Source organism: Lactuca serriola, chromosome 7 (genome assembly GCF_051521515.1).
Source record: "Lactuca serriola cultivar US96UC23 chromosome 7, Lser_US96UC23_V15, whole genome shotgun sequence".
NCBI lineage: Eukaryota > Viridiplantae > Streptophyta > Magnoliopsida > Asterales > Asteraceae > Lactuca > Lactuca serriola.
The window spans coordinates 62,540,290-62,565,339 of record NC_136414.1 but is presented as its reverse complement, the minus strand read 5'-3'; the positions used below and the strand labels follow the sequence as shown (position 1 = coordinate 62,565,339).

Genomic DNA, 25,050 nt, shown 5'->3' with positions numbered 1-25,050 from the left:
ACCTAAAAAATAAGTTAATACCCCTATGATGCAAAAAAATAACTTGATGGGTCATTTAAAATAAAAATTGATAGTTGATTAGGTTAAAATGATATTAACCCAAGGTAAAATTAGTGTTTGTAAAAGAAATTGATAAACATTAGTAGCAAAAAGTTTTAAAAAGTGAAAAATAAATAAATACATAAACAATAAAAATAGTTAAAAAAACATAAAATTACAAATTTTTTAAAATACACCATTTATTAAATATTTTTAAAACCATACAATAATTTATAAAAAAACACTCTTTTGGTAAAAAAAAAAAAAAACTCATTAATCATAGATACATTGATGGAATTATATTTTACTAGTAAAAAACTGAATATTTTATTAGAAGTATAAAAATTTAAAGCTTTAATTATTTGATAAAATATTTGGGCTAATTTAAAAAAAAAAAAAAAAAAAAAAAAAAAAAAAAAAAAAAACTATACTATTTAATCAATTTTTTTTTCGGTTTAACCACCTAATATTTATTTGTATTAAAAAAACCTCATATATATATTTTTTATAAATATTCCATCGTGACCGTTATTATGACTTGTAATAATGTTAAAAAAACCATAAATTTTTATTTGTTTTAAAGAAACCAACCATAAATTAATGGTTAGACTGAAATTTTGAAAAAGGATAATGACTTAGGGTAATATGTTTTTCGGTTTGTACACATTTAGTCACTAAGTTTTTTTTTTTTTCGTCCACATTTACTCCCTTCAACTTGTTAAACTGTACACATTTAGTCCTTATAACCGGCTACTCCAGGTTAGCCGGTAAAAATGACTTAATAGGGTAAATATATTTCTCACTTTGTACACATTTAGTCCTTAATATTTTTTTATTGCAAAATAAGTCATTTTTGTTTTTGTATTAAATCAATATTTATGAATGATTTCTTTAGGTTTTTCTCACGACATCTTATGTGAGATAGCCATATTGTGATGGGATATGTTGAGGTGGTCTTGCTATATGTTGTAGGCCAAGATACCTGGTGCGGGTCGGCTATAAACTATAGACACGAAGACTCGAGAAGAGCGGTTGAGTTAAGGCGGCATGCCAACAAAACCTGGGTATTCCAGTTTGATGACTAATTGGACCTGTTGTATGTTGGTGTTCTAGTCCGATGATTGATTGGGTCAAGGTATTCCAATCTGATGAGTGTGGGTCCGTTATGCATGATAATACGTTTGTTGTATCGGGTATTTTGGGGGGAACTTACTAAATTTTGTGTTTACCCAGTTGTTTATGTTTTCAGGTTCTATCGTTGGCCGTGGGAAGGAGAATGCATGATTGTACACACTCATCAACAATATTGAGGATTCCACATTTCTTATATCACTCTGATTTTCGATAAATGTATTTTGGAATAAACATTTTTTTCTTAATAATGGATTTATAATTATGGAGTTTTGCCTTATTTAAAAATGAAAATTTTTTATTGTGAAAACGAGACATTACACATAAGTATCCACAACCCTACACACTTCATCAATGATTGTCCTACGTAAGATGTCGTGAGAAAAACCTAAAGAAAACATTTATAAGTAATGAATGTGTACAAAAACAAAAATGACTTATTTTGAAACAAAAAAATATTAAGGACTAAATGTGTACAAAAGTATTAAGGACTAAATGTGTACAAAATGAGAAATATATTACCCTATTAAGTCATTTTTCCCGGCTAACCTAAAGTAACCGGTCATAAGGACTGAATGTGTACGGTTTAACAAGTTGAAGGGGTAAATATGGACGAAAAAAAAACTCAGTGACCAAATGTAACGTCCCCAAAAATCACGACTAAAAATTTCTTTTAAACACATTACTAAACCATATTTATAAAAACCACATCATAAGTCATAACATAATTTTCCGGGAATTAATCCAAAACATAATCTTATTATCAGAGTAAACATTCCCAAGCTAACTGACTATGGTGTGTGCATTGCAATCCCTTCGAGCTCCTCTTTTGAAAACTTAGTACCTGAAACCAAAAACTGAAACCGTAAGCACGAAGCTTAGTGAGCTCCCCCAAACTATCACATACCATACAATACATATAAATCACATACTGGGCCTTGCCCACTGCATCGGACCGAAGTCCGGAACTGACTGGGACCTTGTCTGTAACGCCCGTGTTTCTAGGCTAGGCATTAATATTGACATAATGGTCTAGGTTAACCTTTGTAACTCATTTAGAAGAAATGAAAAGGAATTATGTGAATTTTATGTGAATTATGTGTTTTATGCTTAATTATTAGGGTTTAATTAATTAAAAATAAAAATAAGCGTCAAAATTAAAGTGTGAGATAAGCCCGATATCTTTACATAAAGTTGTAGTGGTCGAAACAAGGATTTCGGGGATATAAGGAATGCCGAAATCCGAGTTATAACGAAGAAGTTATGACCTGTGGAAGTTTCGCGACAAAACCGGCACGGTGCTGAATGTCGTAAAAAGTGAGTTTTTGATAAACTACTTTTTAGCCTTAGTAATCTAAACGAAAGTCGTAGTATTCGTTAAACCGAGAAGTTCGATAAAAAGAACGCCCAAATCTGACTTCGTATGAGGAAGTTATGATTTTTCGAAGTTTCAGCGTAGCAGTAGACAGCTAAAAACTCGAATTTTAGATCGAGCGATTTTTAGCCGACACAACCTAAACGAGAATTGAAGGTCTCGTCATTAGGAGCACAACGGTAAAAAGTCTGACGAAAACGGACGTCGGATGAAGAAGTTATGAATTTTTAACGGATTTCCTGTCCCGGTCTGTTAAAAATAATAATATAAAATTTAAAGTCAAAATTAGCCGACGAAGTCTAAACGGAAGTTGTAGATCGTAATTTTAGCTACGCGTGCATATAAAGAACGTCAAAAACGGAGCTCGTATGCGAAAGTTATGGATTTTAGAAGTTTTGGCGCGAAAACCGAGAAATTTCGCATAGTCACACTTTGCCACGTCACCCTCGCCTCGCATGTGACACGTGTCCTGCTGAGTCACCGAAGCTGCTGAGTCATCCGAGCACATGGCCCTATCCGAAGTGGTCCAGTGAAGATCCGACGCGTGCCTTCTCCCTCGTGTCCGAGCCCTCGCAGAAGCCACGTGCTTCCCTCATCGGATCCGAACTTCGGTCCAATCACAGGCCGCCAGCAGCTCCTTCGCACGCGCAGCCCTCATGCGAGCCTCCCCCTCTGCGAGCCTTCTCAGCCGTCGGATCAGAAGACTCCTGACCGTCCGATCAGAAGGTCTTCCCTATAAATAGAAGGCTGCGAGCCTTCCCGGGTAACTTTGGAAATTTGCCATTTTTCACCCCTTTCTTCATATTTTCTTCACCTTAACATCCCGCAAAGCCCCGGTATCGATTGTAAAGCCCGGAATACTCCACGAAGTGCCCGAGAAGCCCGAAAAATTTATCTTTTCGGTTTCGAAGCCCGACCTTTCGTAGAGCCCGGTTTCTTAATAAAACTCCCGGTTTTATTAAAAACGATCGTTTTAGGAAACGAATTGCTGCCCGATTATCATCAAATCAAGTGAGTGTATATTCACTTTCAATTTACACATAGATATGAAGTATTTACCTTAAAATACGTGTTACGTGTAAATATGTTAATTGTTTTTTTGAGGTGACTGTTGTGTTGATATTTTATACAAGTTTTAAACTGTATATATATTTTTATCTACAAATATGTTGGGTAGAACATGGGTAGTTAGTTGGTGTGTGATAAAATAAAGTGATGAGAGGTATCGATGTTTAAGATGATCTAGTCATCTAACAGAGTATAGACAACGACCACAGACTATTTTAGATAGTCCAGTGGAACGTTAGTAGACTCGTAATCGGTACATATGTTTGAACTATATGTTCATAAAGTGTTCTTGAACTATATGTTCCTTAGGTGTTTTTGAACTATGTGTTCATCCGTTAATTCTTCTTTTTGACACTATTATGTGTCGGGGTACGGGAGTACTTTATTAGTATTTTCCCTATGCTTTTATTTTGAAGAGATTTGGAGTCTTCGTTTCTTTTGTGAAGTGATCGGACGAGCTTCATGAGTCAGTGTTTTCCTTTCCGATGCCGGATAGGGGTGAGTCTGGGGGTTCAGACCACAGCCTAGGCATTAGTTAGTGTTTTCATTTCCGATGCCGGATAGGGGTGAGTCTGGGGGTTATATACCTCACGATATTCAGACCACAACCTAGGCGTTAGTTAGTGTTTCCATTGCCGGATAGGGTGCGTCTGGGGGTTATATACCTCACGATATTCAGACCACAGCCTAGGCAAAGTTCGATGCTGGATAGGGTGCGTCTGGAGGTTATATACCTCACGATATTCAGACCACAGCCTAGGCATTGATAACTACCCCTGACTTAATTGTCTTGTGGTTCTTTCTTTTACGAACAAAGGTTCGTAGTTAAACTTAGTCCATCCATTCAATATCTTTATCGATCCTTGTTTACTGCTAGAGGATTTCTGAAGCAGTTTAGTTAGTTAGTTGTTCATATCGATTCTTTAGGTTAGATCTAGTAAGATCACTGTATAAAGTTAGTATGTGGGGATCGATGTTGTTAGTTCCTGTTGAGTAAATCTTGGTGACGATGTGACGTCGTGCCGATTATATAAATCTTGGCGACAATGTGACTTCGTGCCTATTTGACATAAATTGTTGAAGGAAAACAATGTTGTCACCCCGGTGTTTGTTTTATTTGACATAAATTGCTGAGAAAGCAATGTTGTCACCCCTAATGAAAATCCTTAGGCTAGGTTCCTTGTGATAGTTGTTTTAGGGACGTAACGTGAGGATAACGGGAATGAGTAATTGGGGTAATTTGGTTGACTGATTGATTTTTAAACATAATAAATTTATGTATTGTGGGCTGAAAACCCTATATGCTCACTAGGCTTCCAAGCCTGACCCACTCAGCTTTTTATGATTATAGGTAGTGGACCCCGAGCATAGTCGGATGATGATGATGAGTGATTTTGGATTATAGGTCATTAGTTATAAATAACTGTTGTAAGGCTTATAATGTCTTGTTTATGCTTTTGATCTGTATCGGAACATGACATCCCGAGGTTTTGTTATGAAATAAAAATATATATTTCTTAAAGCAAGGTTTTGATAAATTTTTATCATGTTTGACTTTGGGAACACATTCCGCAACACTTTTAATGAAATACTCTGATTTTATTTTAAAAAGCATAAACGAAATCGGTCTTTTCTGGCCGTGAAATTGGGGATGTCACATTGTCCCCTGCATCAGACCGGTGTCCGAACTAGCTGCATCGGACCGAAGTCCGGAACTAACTGCATCGGACCAAAGTCCGGGACTGACTGATCATAGTATAGCATTAACACATATCAACTAGCATAACACATATCATCTAGCATAAGCGGACTAACTAGGGCCTTGCCCGCTGCATCAGACCAAGTCCGGAAACTGACTGGGACCTTGTCCCCTGCATCGGACCGAAGTCCGGAAGCTGACTGAACATAGCATAACATAAACATATCAACTAGCATGAACACATATAATGCATACTGCATCGGGCCGTAGCCCGGAACACATAACACATAAATCCTGTCCGAGCCACAAAGGCATCAAACATATTAACTACTGCATCGGACCTAAGTCCGGAAACTACTATTAGCTAAACGGGCTGACATTGTGGCCTTAGACCCGTTCCTACTGGAAGGAAACTCACCTGAACTGCTGAGCTCTGCTGATAACCCTCTGGCTGCTAACCGACCACCTTTTGAGGCACTGCTCCTCTAGCTCTCTGAGCTACCAATATCAATATGATACTTAGTCTGACAGTCCTTCAAAAGTGAACTAAGTCAACTCTGGTCAAAGTCAAAGTCCTGGTCACAGTCAACCTTCCAGATTGACCCTACTCGCCGAGTCAACCTACTGACTAGCCGAGTTCATAAGCTCTGAAATCCCTTTCATTTGCGACTCGACTCGCCGAGTCAGACCATGACTCGCCGAGTCTATTGATTTGCGAGCCCTGACCTGTCCAACTCACTGGGTCCCCACTCAACTCACTGATCCGAGTCTTAACTCGAAGGGTTTGGGGTTTCGCGACTTGACTCGCCGAGTCCAAGAACAGACTCACTGAGTCCAAGGCAATCTTCAACAGACTCGCCGAGTTGTTCTTCTAACTCGCCGAGTCCATGCACATATTCATACAACTCGTCGAGTGCACCCATATGACTCGCCGAGTCGCTTCAGTTCTTAATCCATTCAGTGGCATTTCGAGCCATGCAGGGGCTCCAAATCATAGATCCATACCTCCAAAGTCCACTCCCCATGTAAAGTTGCAAACTTTACGTATAACTAAGGAGATCAAGGCTCAAAACACTACAAACTAGGGTTTAAGACAAAGAGGCTTAACAACCAACACAAAGACTGATGTTTTATGATTTTCTAGGCCAGAATACACTTAGATCTGAAGTAGCAACTTCAGATTTGGGCTCTAACTCGAAATGATTCAAGGACATGGAATAAAAGCCCCAAAACTCATAACCAAGATAGATCTAGATGCAAAGGAGGGAAGATAACAACTTATTACCTCCAAGATGAGCACAAACTGAAATAGTTCTCGGATCTACACCTCTCCTTTGAAGCAACCCTCTTGATCTTCAAGTTCCTTTCAAAGATTCCCTCCTCCAAAGCTATTTTCCCTCAAATGATGGAAGCTCACACGAAATCTAGGATTTATAGGTTCTCTAGGATGATATAGAGGTTGAGGAAGGGACATAACATCCCTTAAATAGGGTACAACCCCCGGGATTAGGGTTTCTCTCTTCAGATCGGACTCGCCGAGTCCATTCTCCGACTCGCCGACTCGGTCACTTACTCCTCGATCCGGATCCCGCTCGGACTCGTCGACTTCCTCCCTGGACTCGACGAGTTGACCCATTAACTTAGGGGTTTCTTTCATTTCTTGAACTTTCTGATTTTGGGTGTTACACCAAATGTGTAGAAATCAAAAAATATGTTACCTTTTAAGTCATTATCCCTTTTGAAAAATATTAATGTTTTTTTTTCTTATAATCAACCCATCACATAACATGTAAGAGTGGTCGTGTTAAAACGTTTTATCAAAAATTGATGTTTTTCTTGAAACTTATTAAAAACTGATAGCTAAACCGAAAATTTGATAAAATATAATATTTTTATTTTCTTTTGTAATTAGTCGTAATATTTTAAAATCGAGAAATTAAATATATCCTTTTACTTTTTGTTCCTACAAATCCTTATACCAATTAAATGATGACATTTGTAACATTTAATGTTCATTTAATGAACTTTAATGATATATTCTAGTATACTAATGCAACTCATATCATCATTTAAATGGATAAAATGATTTTTAGAAAGAAAAAAAGAAAAAAATATTTAATGGACAAAATTACAAAAATGGTCACTGTGGTTTGCCAAAAGTAACAAAGTTAGTCCCTATTAATTTTTTTTTTGATGCAAATGGCCCCTGTGGTTTGCAAAACTTGCACATATGACCCTTTTGACTAACACCGTTAGTATTCAACCATTAGGGATTGAATTAGCAAGGGTATTTTCGTCTTTTCATGTATAAAGGGACTTGATTTGCAACTTTAGGTAAACCATAGGAACTATTTCTGTATTCCTGTCTTAAAATGATAAGAATGATAGAAAATGAGGAGAGGAGGATTCGAACTCAAGACCTCCCTCCCACCTTCTTATTCAGCCAAAGCTTTAACCAACTAAGCTAAAGCCAAACCTGTTGTATATTTCCGAAAATTAATTAATAGAGTAAATTACTGAAATCGTCCATGTGGTTTGGTCAAAATTTCACGTTTGGTCCCTAACTTTTTTTTGCACTCAGATCGTCCCTGTGGTTTGATTTTGTTACATTTTCGTCCCTTACATATATACAGTTAGGGACCAAACATGCATTTTTTTACCAAACCATAGGGACGAAAAACGCAACAAAATCAAACTATAGAGACGATCCGAGTGCAAAAAAAAAGTTATGGACCAAACGTGCAATTTTGACCAAAACACAGGGACGATTTCAGTAATTTACTCTAATTAATATTATATAAAAATGTAAATAAGTAATAATTAAAAAATAAAAAAAAACATATTTTAAAAAAAATTAATAAAACAAAATATATTTTTGCGTATTCTAAAAAAATATTTTTTACAAAAAATTTACTTGTTTTTTTTATGTATTTGTTTTACATAAAATATATTTTTGCTATGATCCTAAAACATATTTTTACGTTTTCATATAAAAACACATTTTTTTTTCTTTCACATAGAAAAAAAAGTTTCTTTTACGTATAAAATATGTTTTTTTATATATATTAAAAAATACATTTGCGTATAAAATGTTTTTTACGTAAAAACATTAAGAACGTGATAACATAACGTAAAAATATGTTTTAGGATCAAATCAAAACGACTTATATTTTTTTTACGTAAAGCAAACTAATGGCGTTAATGTAAAAATGCGTTTTCATATAATATGTTATCACATTAACGTTTTTAAGTAAAAAATACGTTATATGGGGGAGGGACCAATCACCCATACATAAAAAAATGTCTTTAGTTTGCTTTACGTAAAAAAAAAATATTTTACGTAAAAAAAACGCATTTTTATGTAAAAAAAAACGCATTTTTACGTAAAAAATATAAGTCGTTTTGATTTGATCCTAAAACATATTTTTACGTTATGTAATCACGTTCTGAATGTTTTTACGTAAAAACATTTTATACGAAAATATATTTTTTAAATATATAAAAACATATTTTATGCGTAAAAAAAACTTTTTTTCTATGTGAAAGAAAAAAAACGTAATTTTATATGAAAACGTAAAAATATGTTTTAGGATCAGCAATGTAATAACATAGTATACGAAAACGTATTTTTTTAAATATATAAAAAAATATTTTATGTAAAACAAATACGTAAAAAAACAAGTAAATTTTTTGTAATTTTTTTTATAATACGCTAAAAATATATTTTGTTTTATTAATTTTTTTTAAAAAAATATGTTTTTTTTATTATTATTAATTATTTACACTTTTATATAGTATTAATTAATTTTCGGATATATACAACAAGTTTGGCTCTAACCTAGTTGGTTAGAGCTTTGGCTGAATAAGAAGGTGTGAAGGTTTCGAGTTCGAATCTTGCTCTCCTCATTCTTATCATTTTAAGACAAAATTACAAAAATAGTCCCTATGGTTTATCCAAAGTTACGAATCCAGTCCCTTTATACATGAAAAGACGAAAATACCCTTGCTAATTCAGTCCCTAACGGCTGAATGTTAACGGTGTTAGTAAAAAGGGCCATATGTGCAAGTTTTGCAAACCACAGGGGCCATTTGCATAAAAAAAATTAATAGGGACTAACTTTGTTATTTTTGGTAAACCACAGGGACCATTTTTGTAATTTTGACTATTTAATTTCTCTTTAGAATTTTATATTTTATAAAAAAAACATTTTCTTTCCGGTCAAAAACTCAACCCTACCTATGAAACTTTGATGATTGATCCCAATCTGTCATTTTATCAAAGGGCCCAAATGAGCTCAGCGACACAGCGAGTCCTGACTCGTTCACTTCCATGATTGATCCCACGATCCAAATTGAACTTATACAGCTTTCTGAAAATCCCTCTTCCCACTTTACCCTTTCTCCTTTTCCTTTTTCCTTTTCCCAATTCTACACTCGAAAAGAGTTCCGATCAATTTTGCCTCTTCCCCGAACAGAAAAACCAACCCTTTTCGATTGGAGTGTGTGTTTGTATCTCACAGCAAAAAGTATGATCCCAGAAACGAAAAATCGTTCATAAAGCATACGAAGCCCCTTTTCTCTTCTTTCAGAAAGATAGATCACTTTTAATTTAGAGACAAGCAAACTAAAATCAGCAAATGGGACGACACAGTACCTCATCAAACTCAACAAGCCCAGAAAGGAATTACAGCAACATGGACACACAAGTTTTCCTGAATGTATATGATCTTACCCCTATCAATTCGTACAGCATCTGGTTTGGATTTGGTATTTTTCATTCGGGTATTCAAGGTGAGCAAAAATCCAACCTGATCTAATTCCATTTTAGGCGATTTTGTATATGGTGATGTGGGTTTAGTCGACTGATTTGAAACGTTAATGGGTTTTTGTTTTAGTTCAAAGTTTTATGAGGTTTTTGGGTAGGGGTTCTTGAGCTTTACACTCATGTCTTCTTGATGAATAGAATCATTTGGGCTCTTACTTTTCTTTCGTAATTGGTTTTGTAGAATGATCTGTAACTGCAATGGGTTTATGTTTTAACTTAATGATTTATGAGGTTTTGGAGTACAGTTGTTTCTTCATCTTTAAAAGACGTGTTCTTGATGAAGTTTAATGGTGATCACGACTTAACTTTTCATGGGTGTTTATGTTCAATTCCAAATTGTACAAGTTAAATGATTTGGGTTTTCCTTGATTTGTATTTGGTGATATGGGTTTTGTAGAATATAAAACATTAATTGGACTTCTTCTTTTAATTTAATGTTTTATGAACTCTTTGTGGTTCTTGAGCCATAAAAGATGTCTTCTTGATCAGTACTAAATGAATTGGGATCTTTCAAAAATGCAAGATTCTTCATGAGATAGATTTTTTTTAGGTTTTATGATAAATCAAGTTTCTTTAGTTGTAAAAGATGCTATGTTGATTGAGTTTTATTCATGAACATAGAAATGACAGATAAAAAGCTAATACTCACTCGTTTTTTCTGTATCAACTAAGATTTGCAAGTCAATTGAGATAAATGTGAAATTACGTAATTACCCTTTTATTTGTTACAGTGTATGGTATGGAATACGGATACGGGGCTCATGATTTTCCAATTAGTGGTGTGTTTGAAGTTGAACCCAAGAGTTGCCCTGGTTTTGTTTACAGATGTTCAATCCCATTAGGGCATGTAACCAAATCACCATCCGAATTTAGGGAATTTATTGAGAATGTGGCTTCAGAGTATCATGGAGACACATATCACCTCATTTCCAAAAATTGCAACCATTTTACAGATGATATTTCCCAAAGATTAACTGGCAAAAGTATCCCTGGCTGGGTCAATCGACTCGCCAGATTAGGTACGTATTTTTATTTTTTATGATGAGGGTATTTATGTCTTTTTGCTTTTGTCCTATTCATTCATTAATCAATCCATGTCAAAGTCAAACACAGTAGTGATATTTTGGTTTTATAATGTGTAGGTGCTGTTTGCAGTTGTCTACTTCCTGAAAGCCTTCAAGTATCTGCTGTTAAACAGCTTCCTGAGTATCATAATTGTGGTATGTTTTTTATATTCTTTTTGACTTATTATGGATAAAGTATGAGAGATGAGTCCTGTCTTTTTACAAATTTGCCCTTTAATTAATTGTAAAATAGATATTTTAGAAATGTTGTAATAGTAATATTTTGATCTGATCGATTTACAGAAGAAGATGGGAACACATCTGTGTCAACAACCAATGCTCAAGAACCACCTCCTCCTACAGAAGAAGAATATGACAATGATGAGCAAGATAAACACCTCCTCCCACCACCCTACAATGATGTATCTTTTATCAAAGAGGTTGCTAGATGAAACCAAAAACCCACACTTTCTTTCATAGTAATTTGTTGAAATTTCAAGTGATTTTTTATTTTGCTCCTAAGTTTATTGTTTTGTCTATTATCACTTCCGTTTGTTGTACACAATCGAATGTACTTTTCTGTAGATTGTAAACCCAAGTATTTATAATGATTGATTGTTTGGAACCATCTTTCACACCCAAAACCAACACACATGTTTAAATGTTTGAGCAAATTATATTTCACAAAATATTCCTTTTGGTTTTGATTTTGCAATTGATGAAACTACGACTCGCACTTGAGCTCTAATTTTGAAGTTAGCCACGAACAAACTTCGTCCATCTCTTCTGGCATCGTGTAGTGGCCAAGCCTATAAAAATAAAAAAGTCAGTAATACTGTGTTTGATATGCATTGTATTGATACTGAACTGATATTGTGATTTATCTGAATGAGACAAAAGTTGTGTTTTCTTAGTCTCATAGAAAAAGATGGGAAAAAGACTCGTGTTGGATCTCTTGTTTGTATAAAAGACGTAAATGCCCTCCTTAAATATTTTTTATATACTTATTAGATTTGATGGAAAGGTTACATACGAGTCGTAGGTTTTGAAGGTCAAGTTTTTAAAGCCAGTTGAAGTTAATTTCTCTGATGACTTGTCACCATAACGGAAGAGAACCACATCATCAACTGAAATCACATTGCAAAAATAGAGTCAATATCTAATGCAAGAAATAGCAATGTACTTTTAAAAGTGAAATATAATAAATAAAATTAATTAAAAAAAAAAGTACCTTTTCCATGGCATAGCAAAATGGGCAAAGATGATGCTCGAGCTGAAGCTTCATCTCCTTCTACCTTGCTACTTAGGTCCCTAGCAAAGAATATCATATCACCAAATAAGGTGTTGACTGGGGAAGGATAAAGGGTAAAATGGTAAATAATACTTGGCACATGGAAGCCAGCCACTAAGGCCAATAACTGCATCCAAATGGGCTGAGTAAGCATTGTCATCCCCAAGTTTTCCATGAGCAAAGCAACTTGCAGAGTATAAAGCAGTGGCTGCACCCATACTAAACCCTCCTACTCCAAGTTTCACTGCCAAAGAGGAAGAAATAACTAGTAAGGGTATTTTGGTCATTTCAGTGGAAGAAAAAATGGAAGCTACCATCTGGAGGCTCAGCAGAGAGGAGACTCAAAACATGTGCAGCTGAAGCATCAAGTCCATCTACATCTTGTTTTGATTCCTCAGAAAGGTCACTTACATCAAACCCTAAAATCCATCACACCAACTTTTTGATAATTTCATGCATATTTTTTTTTTAATTTTTTTTACAAGAGCATAAAAACATACATGCATTTGAAGGAAAGCCACCAAATAATGTTAAGGGTTGAGAAGGAGATGTGGGGCATATCCATTTGATCTGCATCATATTCAGTTAAATCAATCTATGTTTTGTGTAGAAATTATAAAACAGGGGTAAATGATTTGTTTTTTTTTTATTCAATAAATTTTAATAAAGGAGTATTGTCCTTACATTTGGAAGAGGAAGGGTCTCCAAGAGCTGGGCCCAGCTGTCAGGAAACAGAACATAGATCTCAGTAGCTAAAGATTAAAAAAAAAATGAAAAAGATGATAGAAAACAGAGAAAAGAAGTTGAGAATTTGAGATGATGTTAGTATTATTATTACCTTGCACCATTGTCACCAAGGCCATGCAACCAAACAATAGTTGCCAGGTGTTTGCCTTTAGGTTTTACCACGTGTGTCTGTCCAAACTCAAATGCCCTTCTAGCAGTTCTACCACCTTTCATTTTCACATTACATTTTACATAAATATAAAAGGAATTAACATAGAGAAAATGAACAAAAAAAAGAAACTAACCAGAACCAAGAGAAGGGCCTCCAAGACTCATATTAATCACCAGAGATGTAATGTAATCGACTACAGCAGCCAAAGAGAATGAAATCTGCAACAAAATACATCAGCAGTTCTGCATATTTGTACACTATACATGAAGATACTAAGAAAGTTATTAATGCTAATAGAGCCAATTTTAAACAGAAAATTCTGCCACTGACAAATTTCGTAGTCTGTCTCCAAAATTTGATCGCAAAAGCCAATATATATTGCAATTAATAGATAGAAAGGTATCAATGCTAATAGAGTCAATTTTAAACCTAAAACTCTAATAAATTAATATAACTTAATAGTTATATAACGGATTCCTTTCAATTTGTTAATTTCGCTGGTCACATAGCGTGATTATAGCTATAGATATAAATAATTCGACTTCATAGAGATTACGAGCTAATAACAGCGACTTTGACGATCATAATTCGCAAAAAAAACTTACAGATCTATAATATTTAGGGAGTTTTTAGATCAGTATGTATCTTATGATGATAGAAAGGATGCACCAAAGGAGCTTTTGACTTACTTTTCACGCTTTTGCGATCGCTCTTCTTCTCCCACTGTTTTTTAGCGTTGGCTTCGTATTTGATACCCCGCATGAAGGCGACTTCTGCTACCAATGGGATTATTTTAGTAAAGTTTGACATTCAGCTACCTCGAATTTTAGGTTTATTCTATTTCGGCTTCTTGGTTACTACTAAACTTTACAATATACCCATGTCATTTTTTTCTTTTACCCATTTCCTTATGACTATAGAAATTAAGGGTGGAAAACGTCCGTGTCCGTTGAAACTTAAATGGGTTGATATAGCTTGACTTTAATCAGACCTATTTAAGTATCATGTTGTGTCATGTCGAACTTGTTTATTTCCATGTCGAGTTCGTGTCAGATTGTCGGTTTAGGATTTAAACCTTGTAAATATGTTGTGTCGTGTTAGATTGAGACACTATAGGTTGAACGAGTAAGGTGTGGAGAAGTGGGAAAAAAATGAAAAAAGGAAGAAGTAGTAGTTTGGTAGGTGGATGAGCAAAATCCACAATAAGTTTAGAGGAAGCAAGTCATACGAAAAGGGAAGTGGGCGAGTGAGATTGTGGTAGGGTGAGCATTTGGACTAGACCGGTTTTACAAAAATTGATGGACCTTGGACAAGACCTGTTGAGGCTTACTAGGTCCAAGTCAGGCCAGGTTCCTAGTTCTTGGACATAAAATTAAGCATTTGGACTGGATGGAACCGTATCAGGCCTATTTTGCAGAAGTTGGTGGACCTTGGACTGGATTTGTTGATGCTTACCAGGTCCAGGTCCAGGTCTAATCCCTGGTACGAAGGCCTAACTGCTCACCCCTAGATTGCGGAGTATGAGATATTAATGAAAAAAAAACTAAAGTTGTTACTACTTTTTTTAAACATGAGGCCGTCCAAAGGTTGAAATATATGAGATTTTGTTGGGTTTTTATTCAAAAATTATTTCAAAAACATAAACATGGCAACGATATACTTTGATTTTGAGCAAAATAAAACTAGTTTTATTCCCACCAAAAGATCATTTTGCAAGACTTAGAAATATAAAAACAACCATAGAAATACAAATGTTACAACCTTTGAAGACTTTGATTCTCATGGGAGATTGGAAGATGATGAAGTGTGACATGAAACTTCAAGGTAGAAGTTCTGTAGAGATATCCACCAATAATAAATCAACTTGATAAGATGCTAGTCTTTTTCTTGTAATAAAAGAATTTACTAAGCTCTTAAGACAAAGAAACTAGTTTGCCTTAAAAGAGAGTATTCATGTATCATCTTCATCTTAATGTTCTTAACACTTTAAGAGACAAAAACTAAAGAGAATATGGAGATGGGAAGCCACAAATTTCGTGGTTTTCACTTAGTGAAAGAAATGAGAAAACTAGTTTTTTTAAGTCTTTACTTTAAGCCTTTATCCATGGGTCTTAGCACTGGTGTGTTGAATAAATTAATCAAAAACAAGTCTTCTTTCTTCTTTATGGTCTCTTTGAGTATTTTATAAAAAGAAGAAACTATTTTTTCTATAAAATTCTTCTATTTTTTATGTGTTTTTATAACTTATAAAACATAATATAAGACAAAAAACCCATTTCATCCAAAACGATGTACATGACCTAATAAATCATACATTATGATATATTTTGATACTTAACATTGAAAATTAATATTTCCATGAAATAAATAATTTACAATTAATTATAATATATATATATATATATATATATATATATATATATATATATATATATATATCAAGAATCAGATTCTTATAAATAATATATTTGCATCAAGTTGTTAGGGTGACCCTTTAGGATCATATATTATATTGCAATATCATTCTATAATGATTCATGGGTATATATATCTTTCAATCTCCCACTTGCACAAGACTCGTCATAGATTGATATAGATAGTGGTGAACGTCTACCAACATTTCACTACCCCAGTAATATATGACTTAATGTTATTCTATCAACATCTAATTCCTAAAAGCTCAAAGCCTCAGTTGATTTATAAGGTAAGTTTATCAGTTATTCATTTGCCACATACATCCTGCTAAACATGTGACTTGGATCACATCAATCTCATTTTGAGTTCAACTTGGGGTAACGAGCGTTAGATGTCTAGCTCTCAACACATAAGAGGAACAAATCTCATCTCAAATACATAAACTATTTCCATAGTTCACACCATACCTGAGGAACAAATCTCATCTCAAATACATAAACTATTTCCATAGTTCACACCATACCTGAAAATGGATTTTATAACTGCCTGGTTAAGGATCAACATTTGACCATATCAAACCATAACACTTATTACACTTAAGTCTCACTACGTATCTTAGGTGTTAAGGATACAAAGAAAGTACCTTTTAATTAGGGATGAGCATAGGTGGGTAGCCACCCTAATTATCTGGAACCGGAACCGACGATTCCTAAAATGTTGGAACCAGAACCGGAACCTGCGCGTAGTGGTTCCAGTAGCGGGTACCCTATTTGTTAAATTTGTTGAATTTTTAAAACTAATAAAAGTATATCTATTGTAAACATAAAAGAAAGTTATTGACAACTATACTATGTAATTCGTTACGTATTCGAGATACCGTATAAAGTATGTGTTGGTGATATATATATATATATATATATATATATATATATATATATATATATATATATATATATATATATATATCGGTTCCGGCGGGTACCCAGCGGGTAGCGGTTCCATAAAAATAAGAACCGGAACTGGAACCGCTTAAGGCGGTTCCGAGTTGGTTCTGGTTCTAAAAGCGGGTACCCAGTTCTGCTGCTCATCCCTACTTTTAATCAAGTATCACTCGTAACTGTGATGTTATGCTCATTGTAACACATTGCTCTACGCTCATCGTAGAGAAGGCTACGCTCAATGTAGGACCACTGATGCCCAAAAACTCTATTAAGCTCTTAATACAAAAGGTTAATTCCTCAATCTTTCAGATCTGATCAAAATGAACATCTTAATGGATAAAGTCTCAGACTTTATCTATTTGTATGGCTATAAGGAGCACAGAACCAAACCCAAAGTCCATAAAGCCATATTTTTTTTTATCAAGAACTCATGAATGAAAGGATGAGAGTGTCCAAGCAATTATTTTTATGATTCTATAACCTTAGAAACATCAGAAAATGACATTCAGAAGGTATAGAGTAGGACATACTCACATGGACAAATATTATGGGGGAAAAGCTTATAATTTCAAGATCAAACTAGATCTAACATGAAAAGGCATCAAAATAGAAGCTTTATACCTTCTGGAGATGGATAAGAGGATGCAATTTCCGAATCTACACTGATTTGAGCTCCTAAGTGGTTCTACGATACTCCTCTTCATTCAAAAGTGAACACAAAACACTCCAAAAGCTTAAAACTCACAAATGACGACTAAGGTTTCAAGGAGGTCATTTGAGAGGGTGGAGGCTGGGCATGGGGATTATCTCAACCATAAATTTAGGGTTTTGTTCCAACAAGACTACACTCAGCGTAGCCTAACCAACACTCAACGTAGGTCACTAAAACCCGTCCAACATTCCCACCTACGCTCAACGTAGGGGACTATCATACGCTCAACATAGGGTATAACTTCCCAGATCCAATATTTAAACAGCCGTAACTTCTTTATTTCAAATCCGTTTTCGGTGATCTTTATATCCACACGAAGGTATTGACAAGCCCCACAATTCTATTTAGTTACTTTTGACATAATACATGACGAACTAAAACCACAATTCATGCAATAATCCTAAAATATTACTTTTACCATTTTACCCCTGTCACTTTAAAGCATAATTCGAGGGCTTTAATCACTTAACCAACATTATCAACATCTGATAAGGTCTATAATCAATTCCTTTGAAGTCCAAGACCTTTACTTGATCAAATTACAACCCTCTATCTTCAAATTAGAAATATCATGGAAACTAGGTGTTACATTTATGATCTCCATTTTATCAGCATCAAAATTCCTCTTACACTTCACTATTCGTAGCAAAAGGTTTGTTAGATTAGCTGTAGAATACATATTCTTCAAGTCAGTGTAAAAGAAATGTTTCTTATGCACTCCCTTAACCTTATTTCCTTGAAAAACAACACCCAAAGGCTTTAAAAGTATTTCTCCATATTTATGTTGTTCTATATCAACACCCTCAAACTCCATATTGGGTTTTTTCCTAGGCTCGTTGTAAGCTTTAGCTGTAACACCAAAATTTTCAAAACAATTTTTTTGTTTAAATTCGCTTATCTCTTTAACACTTTTCATAAAAATCTCATTTTTATTTAAATTACAATACATGAAACTTTTGTTCAATCGATTAATAAACCAGGATCCTCAAAACAAACGCTTCCTCTGATGTGTACAATCGAGCTGGTGCCGTCCCGTGATCCTGAGAAAACCTGAAACATATAACACAAAAGACTGTAAGCACGAAGCTTAGTGAGTTCCCCAAAATACCACTCTAACACATATTAGCCACTCAAGGCTATAACTCTGTTGACCCTCTGGTCAGTGTGTCTCAGTGGGACCCTCCGGTCCCAACTCTCTGTGGACCCTCTGGCCCTAACTCTATGGACCCACTGGTCCTAACTCTGATAACTCTGAATCATGCATATCACATATCACAATAAAGCTCAACACATAAATAACATACAAATACACTAGCACATCTAACTCTGTGGATCCTCTGGTCCTAGCTCTGTGAACCTTCCGGTTCTAACTCTGATATACTCTGATATACACACGGCATAAATCACATAGAAATAATGCAGTGCAACACATCACGTAAATAACATACAATAACTCTGTCACCTAACTCTATTACCACTCAAGGCAAAGTATAGTGAGAAGACTCACCTCAAACGAAGTCGGATGAACTCTCGTGCTCAACGTCCCGACCTGGCCTCCTCCTATTATTCAAATAACATCCCCGATCAATACTCTCTCATTGTCTCAACTCTAAAGATTGGGTAGAAGACAATTCTACCCTTCCTTGAACTCTCTTAAGTCAGTCTTGACCAAAACCCTAAAGTCAACAAAAGTCAATGGTCAAGCTTTGACCTGACTCGTCGAGTGCACATGGGCGACTCGGCGAGTCCACATGTGTCCACGGAATCCTCCTCCTAGCCTCGCTTGACACGTCGATCCAACCCCTTGCTCGACGAGTTACCCTGGTATGAATTGCGGGGCAACCCCGACTCGACTCGTCGAGTCCTCTCATGAACTCGACGAGTTGCTTCCAAGACAACACTCATCTGACCTTCTGAGGTCAGATCCGTTCCTCTAATCCATAGATCTGACTTCCCTAGGACCAATAACCACGTAAAGGTCGAATCTTGGTACACATGCAAGGCTCTCAATGCTTATTTTGGTGAAATCCTTCATATCATGACAACCCTAGCTCATAACTCCAAGGAAAAGGCATAAAGCAGAATGGAAGGGACTATCTGGACCTCTTAAGGTCCAGATCTAGGAATCATTTCACCATGGGACCTCTCATACTCTAGATTCAAGCTAAATAAAGCATGAAGAAACCCTAGATTCATTAAATCTACTCAACAAACGAAGATGGACATGAATCCTTACCTCTCACAGCAGCTCTAAACGAAATGATAGAAGATTTGAGTCCCATAAGACAGCCCAATGCGAAATCCAACCTTCCCTTTTCTAAGACACCTCAAAAGATGATGAATTAGCACTCCTCTTGCACTACAAGCTTCCTCCCTGCTCTCTATGGTTTCTCAGGGTGTAGTGGCCGGAAATGAAGGCCATAAGGGCCTTTAAATAGGTCCCAAACCTGAGAAATTAGGGTTTCTCTGCCCAGCACCTACTCGGCGAGTCCTTCCTCTGACTCATCAAGTCCACCCATTAAATCCGCGTGAGAAACCCGACTCGACTCGGCGAGTTGGATCCTCAACTCGTCGAGTCTCTCCTTTAATCAAAAGATTAAACTAAACAATAATAACCCTGAAAATCTGAATGTTACATTAGCAATCTTGGAGTCAGTTAATCCTAGGTGTGTAAGATAGCAGTCAATAAAATTCTTCACATGAGCATACCCTATAACGTAAGCTCTCTTGTCGGTGACTTGTTTATCATTAAGTGTTTTCACAAGCAAAGCCAGGGTGATAAGATCATTCAGATTCATCAACAAAAATTCTGCAATGGTGAATTTACAGATACTGTTGTCTGCTCGAAGTACCTTGTATCGATAGTTCTGGAGAATTCTTTCAAACTCAACATCCTTCTATATTGAAATTATCTTTATAATCTTCTTTAAGGACCAAATTTTTTATTCATTATGGTGATGGAATAGCTTCAATTATCTTTTTCTTGGGTATAGAACAAGGTGATTTCTTTGGTAGTATGATATACTCTTCTTTGCATATAAACACTATTTTTATTGGAGAATGTAGAGATTATAATTTCTTAAATATTGTTGGGATATTCTCTGATGTTTTTTCTTGGATTCTATTCTGAAGCTCAATATCGATAAATATAGGCTTCTCGGGGTAGGATTTAATTTTTATAAAGTTGAAGGTATTGCTTCTTTTAATGACTATGCGGCTACTGCGTGTTCAGATGGATAACATGTATTCTTGGTATGAAGTGATCCAAAAGTTGACTTCTAGATTGTCCAACTAGAAGGTTAAATCTATTTCTGTTGGTGGTCATTTATTTAACTCTCTTGAAATCACTATTAGGTTCTCTTCTGATGTATTATATGTCGAATTTTAAAGTTTCTATGTGTATTCTGGCAAAGCTTGAATCTTTGAGAAGAAATTTCTTTTTGGGTGTTGATAAGAATGAGAAGAAGATGGCTTGGGTTAGTTAGGAAAAAGTCTTGTCTTCCAAATATATAGTCGAGGCCTTAGTGTTAACAATTTTTTTGCTCTTAATAGGGCTGTTCAAGTAGACTATTCCTGATGCTCTTTGGGTTCGAGTTGTTAAATCTATTCATGGTTCTCATAGTTTCCTTGATCACGAGCCTCCTAGGAATAAAAATTCTACTTGGTTAGACATTATTTATGTCGATATCTTCTTCACCAAGAGGTGTGAATTTAATGTCTAAATGCAAGAAGGTTTTGGGTGATGGTTCCCAGTTTTCTTTTTAGAAGGAGTCGTGGATGGGGGTACCCCTTTTCATCAACTTTTCCCAAGAATGTTTGACTTGGAGATGAATAAGGAAGTGGAAATTGTTGAAAAATGAGTCATCCTTTTTGGTTTTGGTCTTTTCGTAGACCTCATTTGGGTTTGTGCCGAGAGCGTGCAAAGTGAACTTCTCCGTTCTTTGCTTCAAGTGGTTTCCTTGTCTTCTTTTTTGTTAATTGGGTATGGAATTTAAATCATTCTGGTGTCTTCTTGATTTTCCTCTACTCGCCTTATATTGATTCGATTTTGCTTGAGTCTAGTTCGTTATAGACTAAATAGGTTAAATTGGTCCCCATCAAGGTTAATATGTTTGCTTGGAAGTTGATGCTTGATTAGTCCCTACCAGATCGAATATTTCGAGGAAGGGTATGGATATTCCTTAGTTGAATTGTGTGGTTTGTAGGGATGTGGTGGAGTCGATAAATCATCCTTTTATTTCCTGTCATCTTGCTTTTTTGTTATTGGGAAATATCATGCAATGATGGGGATAGATGTGCCTTTAACTCTCTCTCTCTCTCTCTCTCTCTCTCTCTCTCTCTCTCTTTTGAATATATATTGGAGCTCTTGGTTTGATGGTCTTCATCTTAGGAAACCAAGAAATAAGATTCTAGAAGGAGTGTTTTTTGTCATGTGGTATCATATTTGGATGTTTCGGAACAAGGCTTTGTTCGATAAAGATAAGCCGAAGAAGAACCATCTATGTGATAATATAGTCGTTAAGTCATTTCATTGGTTTTTTACTAGGTCTAAAAACGGTTTAAATTGAATTGGTTGACTTCAAAATCCTATTTTGTCCATGATGTAATTTTCTAGTCATTTTGTGTTTTGTTGTTTTGGATGTTTGGTTGGTTGTCTCTTGGCCTTGCGGCTTGCTAACTCATTTGTAATATAATTATGTCGTTAAAAAAATAAAATGGATTTTGAAATCAGTTCATAGTCCAATCGGCACAAGTCTGTCTGATTTAGAGCATGATTTAGAGTAGAACTAATGGTTAGTACCTATTTTAGTTTATGGTCGTTGGTTGCGGTTTGATAGAAATTGATTTGGGATTCAGTTCACAAGAACTAGCCGTTAAATACATTTTTATTTTGTTCCAAGAAGTAATCAAGTGGAGTTTTTTTTTTTTTTTTTTTTTTTTTTTTTTTTTTTTTTTTTTTTGGCATAAATGACCACTTTTCCCCTCCTTTCCTAGTATAAATAAGTATTGTCTATGTTAGTTTTATCACACCATTGAAAAACGCTCTCTAACATCTCAAACATAATACACTCACTACTTCCTACCTTTTTTACTTCTCTTTGCAAGTATAACATATGAATGAGGCAAATCACAATCTTTCCTTGGTGTTGAAGCTTTGTCAAACATTTTAATGGTTACGATCAAACTTGCAAAAAGAAATTCTTCGCTTTGGCAACAATGTCACTTATGTTTAATGTCGAATGGTCTAAATAAAACTTGATGCAAGAAATGCGGTTAATTCTTTAAAAGATGAGCTATGTTTCCTCTCTTTTTTCATTGAAGTGTTGACGTGGCTATTCACATCAACCAAAAATTCAAGTCAACAACTACACGATATGCCATATCAAGTGGTAACTGTAGCTACAAAATATCAGTGACAATGGCATTTTTTTGAAAATATTTGTAAGATTATTTGTAATTGTGTACAAAAAAATGTTAAAATCTTATATAAAGACTAATATTACAACATAAAGAAGCAGCTCTTTTGTGAATTTTGATTTGAGATTGATTTTATACTTTTCCAAAGCCTTTGTATATGTGGAGGGTTGTGAAAACAATGAATGAAATGACAACATTATGTAGGAGCGCGTTTGTTTTGTACGACGTTATGAAGGCTTTTCGTTGCATAGTTTTTGCATGTTGGGAGTTTCATATATGTATGGTTATGGTATATGTATCTTAAAATTAAGCCAAACATCACAATATAATAAAATTCAGTTAAATTACACTAAATAAAACCTATTATAGCTAATCAGAAATTTTCGATAAGAATGTTTCAACCATAAAACCCAGAAAACTAGCAACACGAAACCCGTTATCTTTTCTTTGTATTACTTTACATATACACTTTAATTGAGCTGTTGTTATACTAATTTTTCAGTTTTCACACCAAAAAAATAATATAAAAATGATCAAAACCCAGAAAACCTAAAACCGAAATGGGTTTCTTTTACTCAAAAACGACACGTTCCGGTTTTACTTTTACTCAAATGAAATGAAATAAAATAATAAAATATGTAGTATCTATCTAGGAGTAATTATAGACATTGTATAGGTGAACGATTTTGACCTGTATGCCGACGTTGTTGAAATTGGTGCCAAGGGTAGGCAGCCAGTTATTTGTGAAGCTACTCTAGCAACAACCCCTGGCTTTCTTCTTTTATTACGATTCTGCCATCCCCCTTCGTCACCATGTTCATCGTTCCCTATAGCAAGTAGGTCAACCACCATCATCGTAGTCTCCGGTGGCTGCTCCACCGCCGCCAGCCCTTCCAACCACTTCACCACTTGCACCATGCTCGGCCTCCGTCTCGCCTTGTGTTGTATGCACCATAATGCTACGTGTACCATTTTTCTTACTTCGTTTTCATCAATGTCGCCGAGATCTAACAACCGTTGATCAACCACCTCCATGATCTTTCCTGCTTTTAATTTCTCCGTCACCATCTTCGGAAAATACTCAAACTTCCTCTTTGATCCGTTACCGTCGACGACGTCAATCGACCTCACGCTCCTTCTCCCGCCGATGAGCTCGAGTAAAACTATACCGTAGCTGAACACGTCTGATTTCTCCGAGATTCCTAGGCCGAGCAACCATTCCGGAGCTATGTAGCCTCTTGTACCTCTCATTGATGCTACGACTCTACTGTCGTCTGGATTCATGAGCTTTGATATTCCGAAGTCGGAGACGATCGCGTTGTAGTTTTTGTCAAGGAGGATGTTCTCCGGCTTAACGTCGAGGTGGAGGACTTTCGACCGGCAATCGTGATGTAGGTAGGATAGGGCTTTTGCTACGTCGGTTGCGACTTTCAATCGCTGTTGCCACGACAAGCATCCGCCACAATTGTTGTTAATCATGGCGGAGGAAGGGCGTGGGAATATCCAGTTCGATAAGGCGCCATTTGGAATGAAATCGTATACGAGAAAATGGAGATTGTTACTCTGAACGCAGTATCCAAAGAGGCGTACAAGGTTTACGTGTTGTACGCTAGCTATGGCGGAGATTTCAGATCTGAATTCATTTCCCCCTCTTTCCTCTCCATGTTGGATCCTCTTCACCGCAACGGCCGTACCATCCTTTAAGCTTCCTTTGAAAACAGATCCCGAAGCTCCTTGTCCGATCATCGACTTCCAGTTGTCGGTGGCTTCTTCAAGCTCCTTTGACCGGAATTTCGTCGGAAGTCCGGCTACCTTCCGGAGAAAACTATACTCGATTCGCAACTCTTTACCTTCGGAAGCAATTATAGTCTCCAGATTCCGCCTCCTGCTTTGAAAACGGCGCCTGATGAAGTAGAAAACGATGATGGCGAGGATAGCAGCGACACAGGCTCCGAGTATCAAGAAAAACGGTTCGGTGAGTTTGAGAATGATTCTGGCAATTATGATGAATACGATGAGATTGATGATAGATATACCGCCGATTATGTTAGCATTTCTGTCCTCCATTGATGAAGATCTCGTAGCTATTTTGAACTTTGAAGTTATCAAGACTGGTGTGTTTGAAGTTTGAACTTATTGAGGGTTGACTTTGACCCTTGTAAAGTCTTTATTTA

General features: G+C 35.7%; 2 protein-coding genes and 1 pseudogene across 3 annotated transcripts; 1 reads left to right on the top strand and 2 right to left on the bottom strand.

Moving 5' to 3' along the window:
* The first annotated feature begins 9,759 nt into the window (after nt 1-9,759).
* On the top strand, nt 9,760-11,829 carry LOC145061171 (deSI-like protein At4g17486). The gene is made up of 4 exons (XM_079008571.1): nt 9,760-10,103; nt 10,869-11,156; nt 11,280-11,357; nt 11,505-11,829. Exons 1-4 carry the CDS (start codon nt 9,950-9,952, stop codon nt 11,651-11,653), a joined length of 669 nt encoding a protein of 222 aa, XP_078864697.1. The 5' UTR covers nt 9,760-9,949; the 3' UTR covers nt 11,654-11,829.
* LOC145061170 (uncharacterized) lies at nt 11,777-14,204 on the bottom strand. Of its 2 annotated transcripts, none has more exons than XM_079008569.1 (10): nt 14,080-14,204; nt 13,524-13,608; nt 13,331-13,445; nt 13,177-13,213; nt 12,993-13,062; nt 12,807-12,911; nt 12,586-12,736; nt 12,433-12,512; nt 12,235-12,328; nt 11,777-12,010 (listed from the first exon to the last, which is right to left on the bottom strand). In XM_079008569.1, the coding sequence occupies exons 2-10, from the start codon at nt 13,552-13,554 to the stop codon at nt 11,926-11,928; spliced, it is 768 nt and encodes a 255-aa protein (XP_078864695.1). In that variant the 5' UTR covers nt 13,555-13,608; nt 14,080-14,204; the 3' UTR covers nt 11,777-11,925. The 2 variants fall into 2 exon arrangements, with proteins under 2 accessions (XP_078864695.1, XP_078864696.1); XM_079008570.1 differs by having other exon boundaries at nt 13,996-14,127.
* A 9,089-nt stretch (nt 14,205-23,293) lies between these two features.
* LOC145062017 (putative receptor-like protein kinase At5g20050 pseudogene) lies at nt 23,294-25,027 on the bottom strand (annotated as a pseudogene).
* Nucleotides 25,028-25,050: the final 23 nt, after the last annotated feature.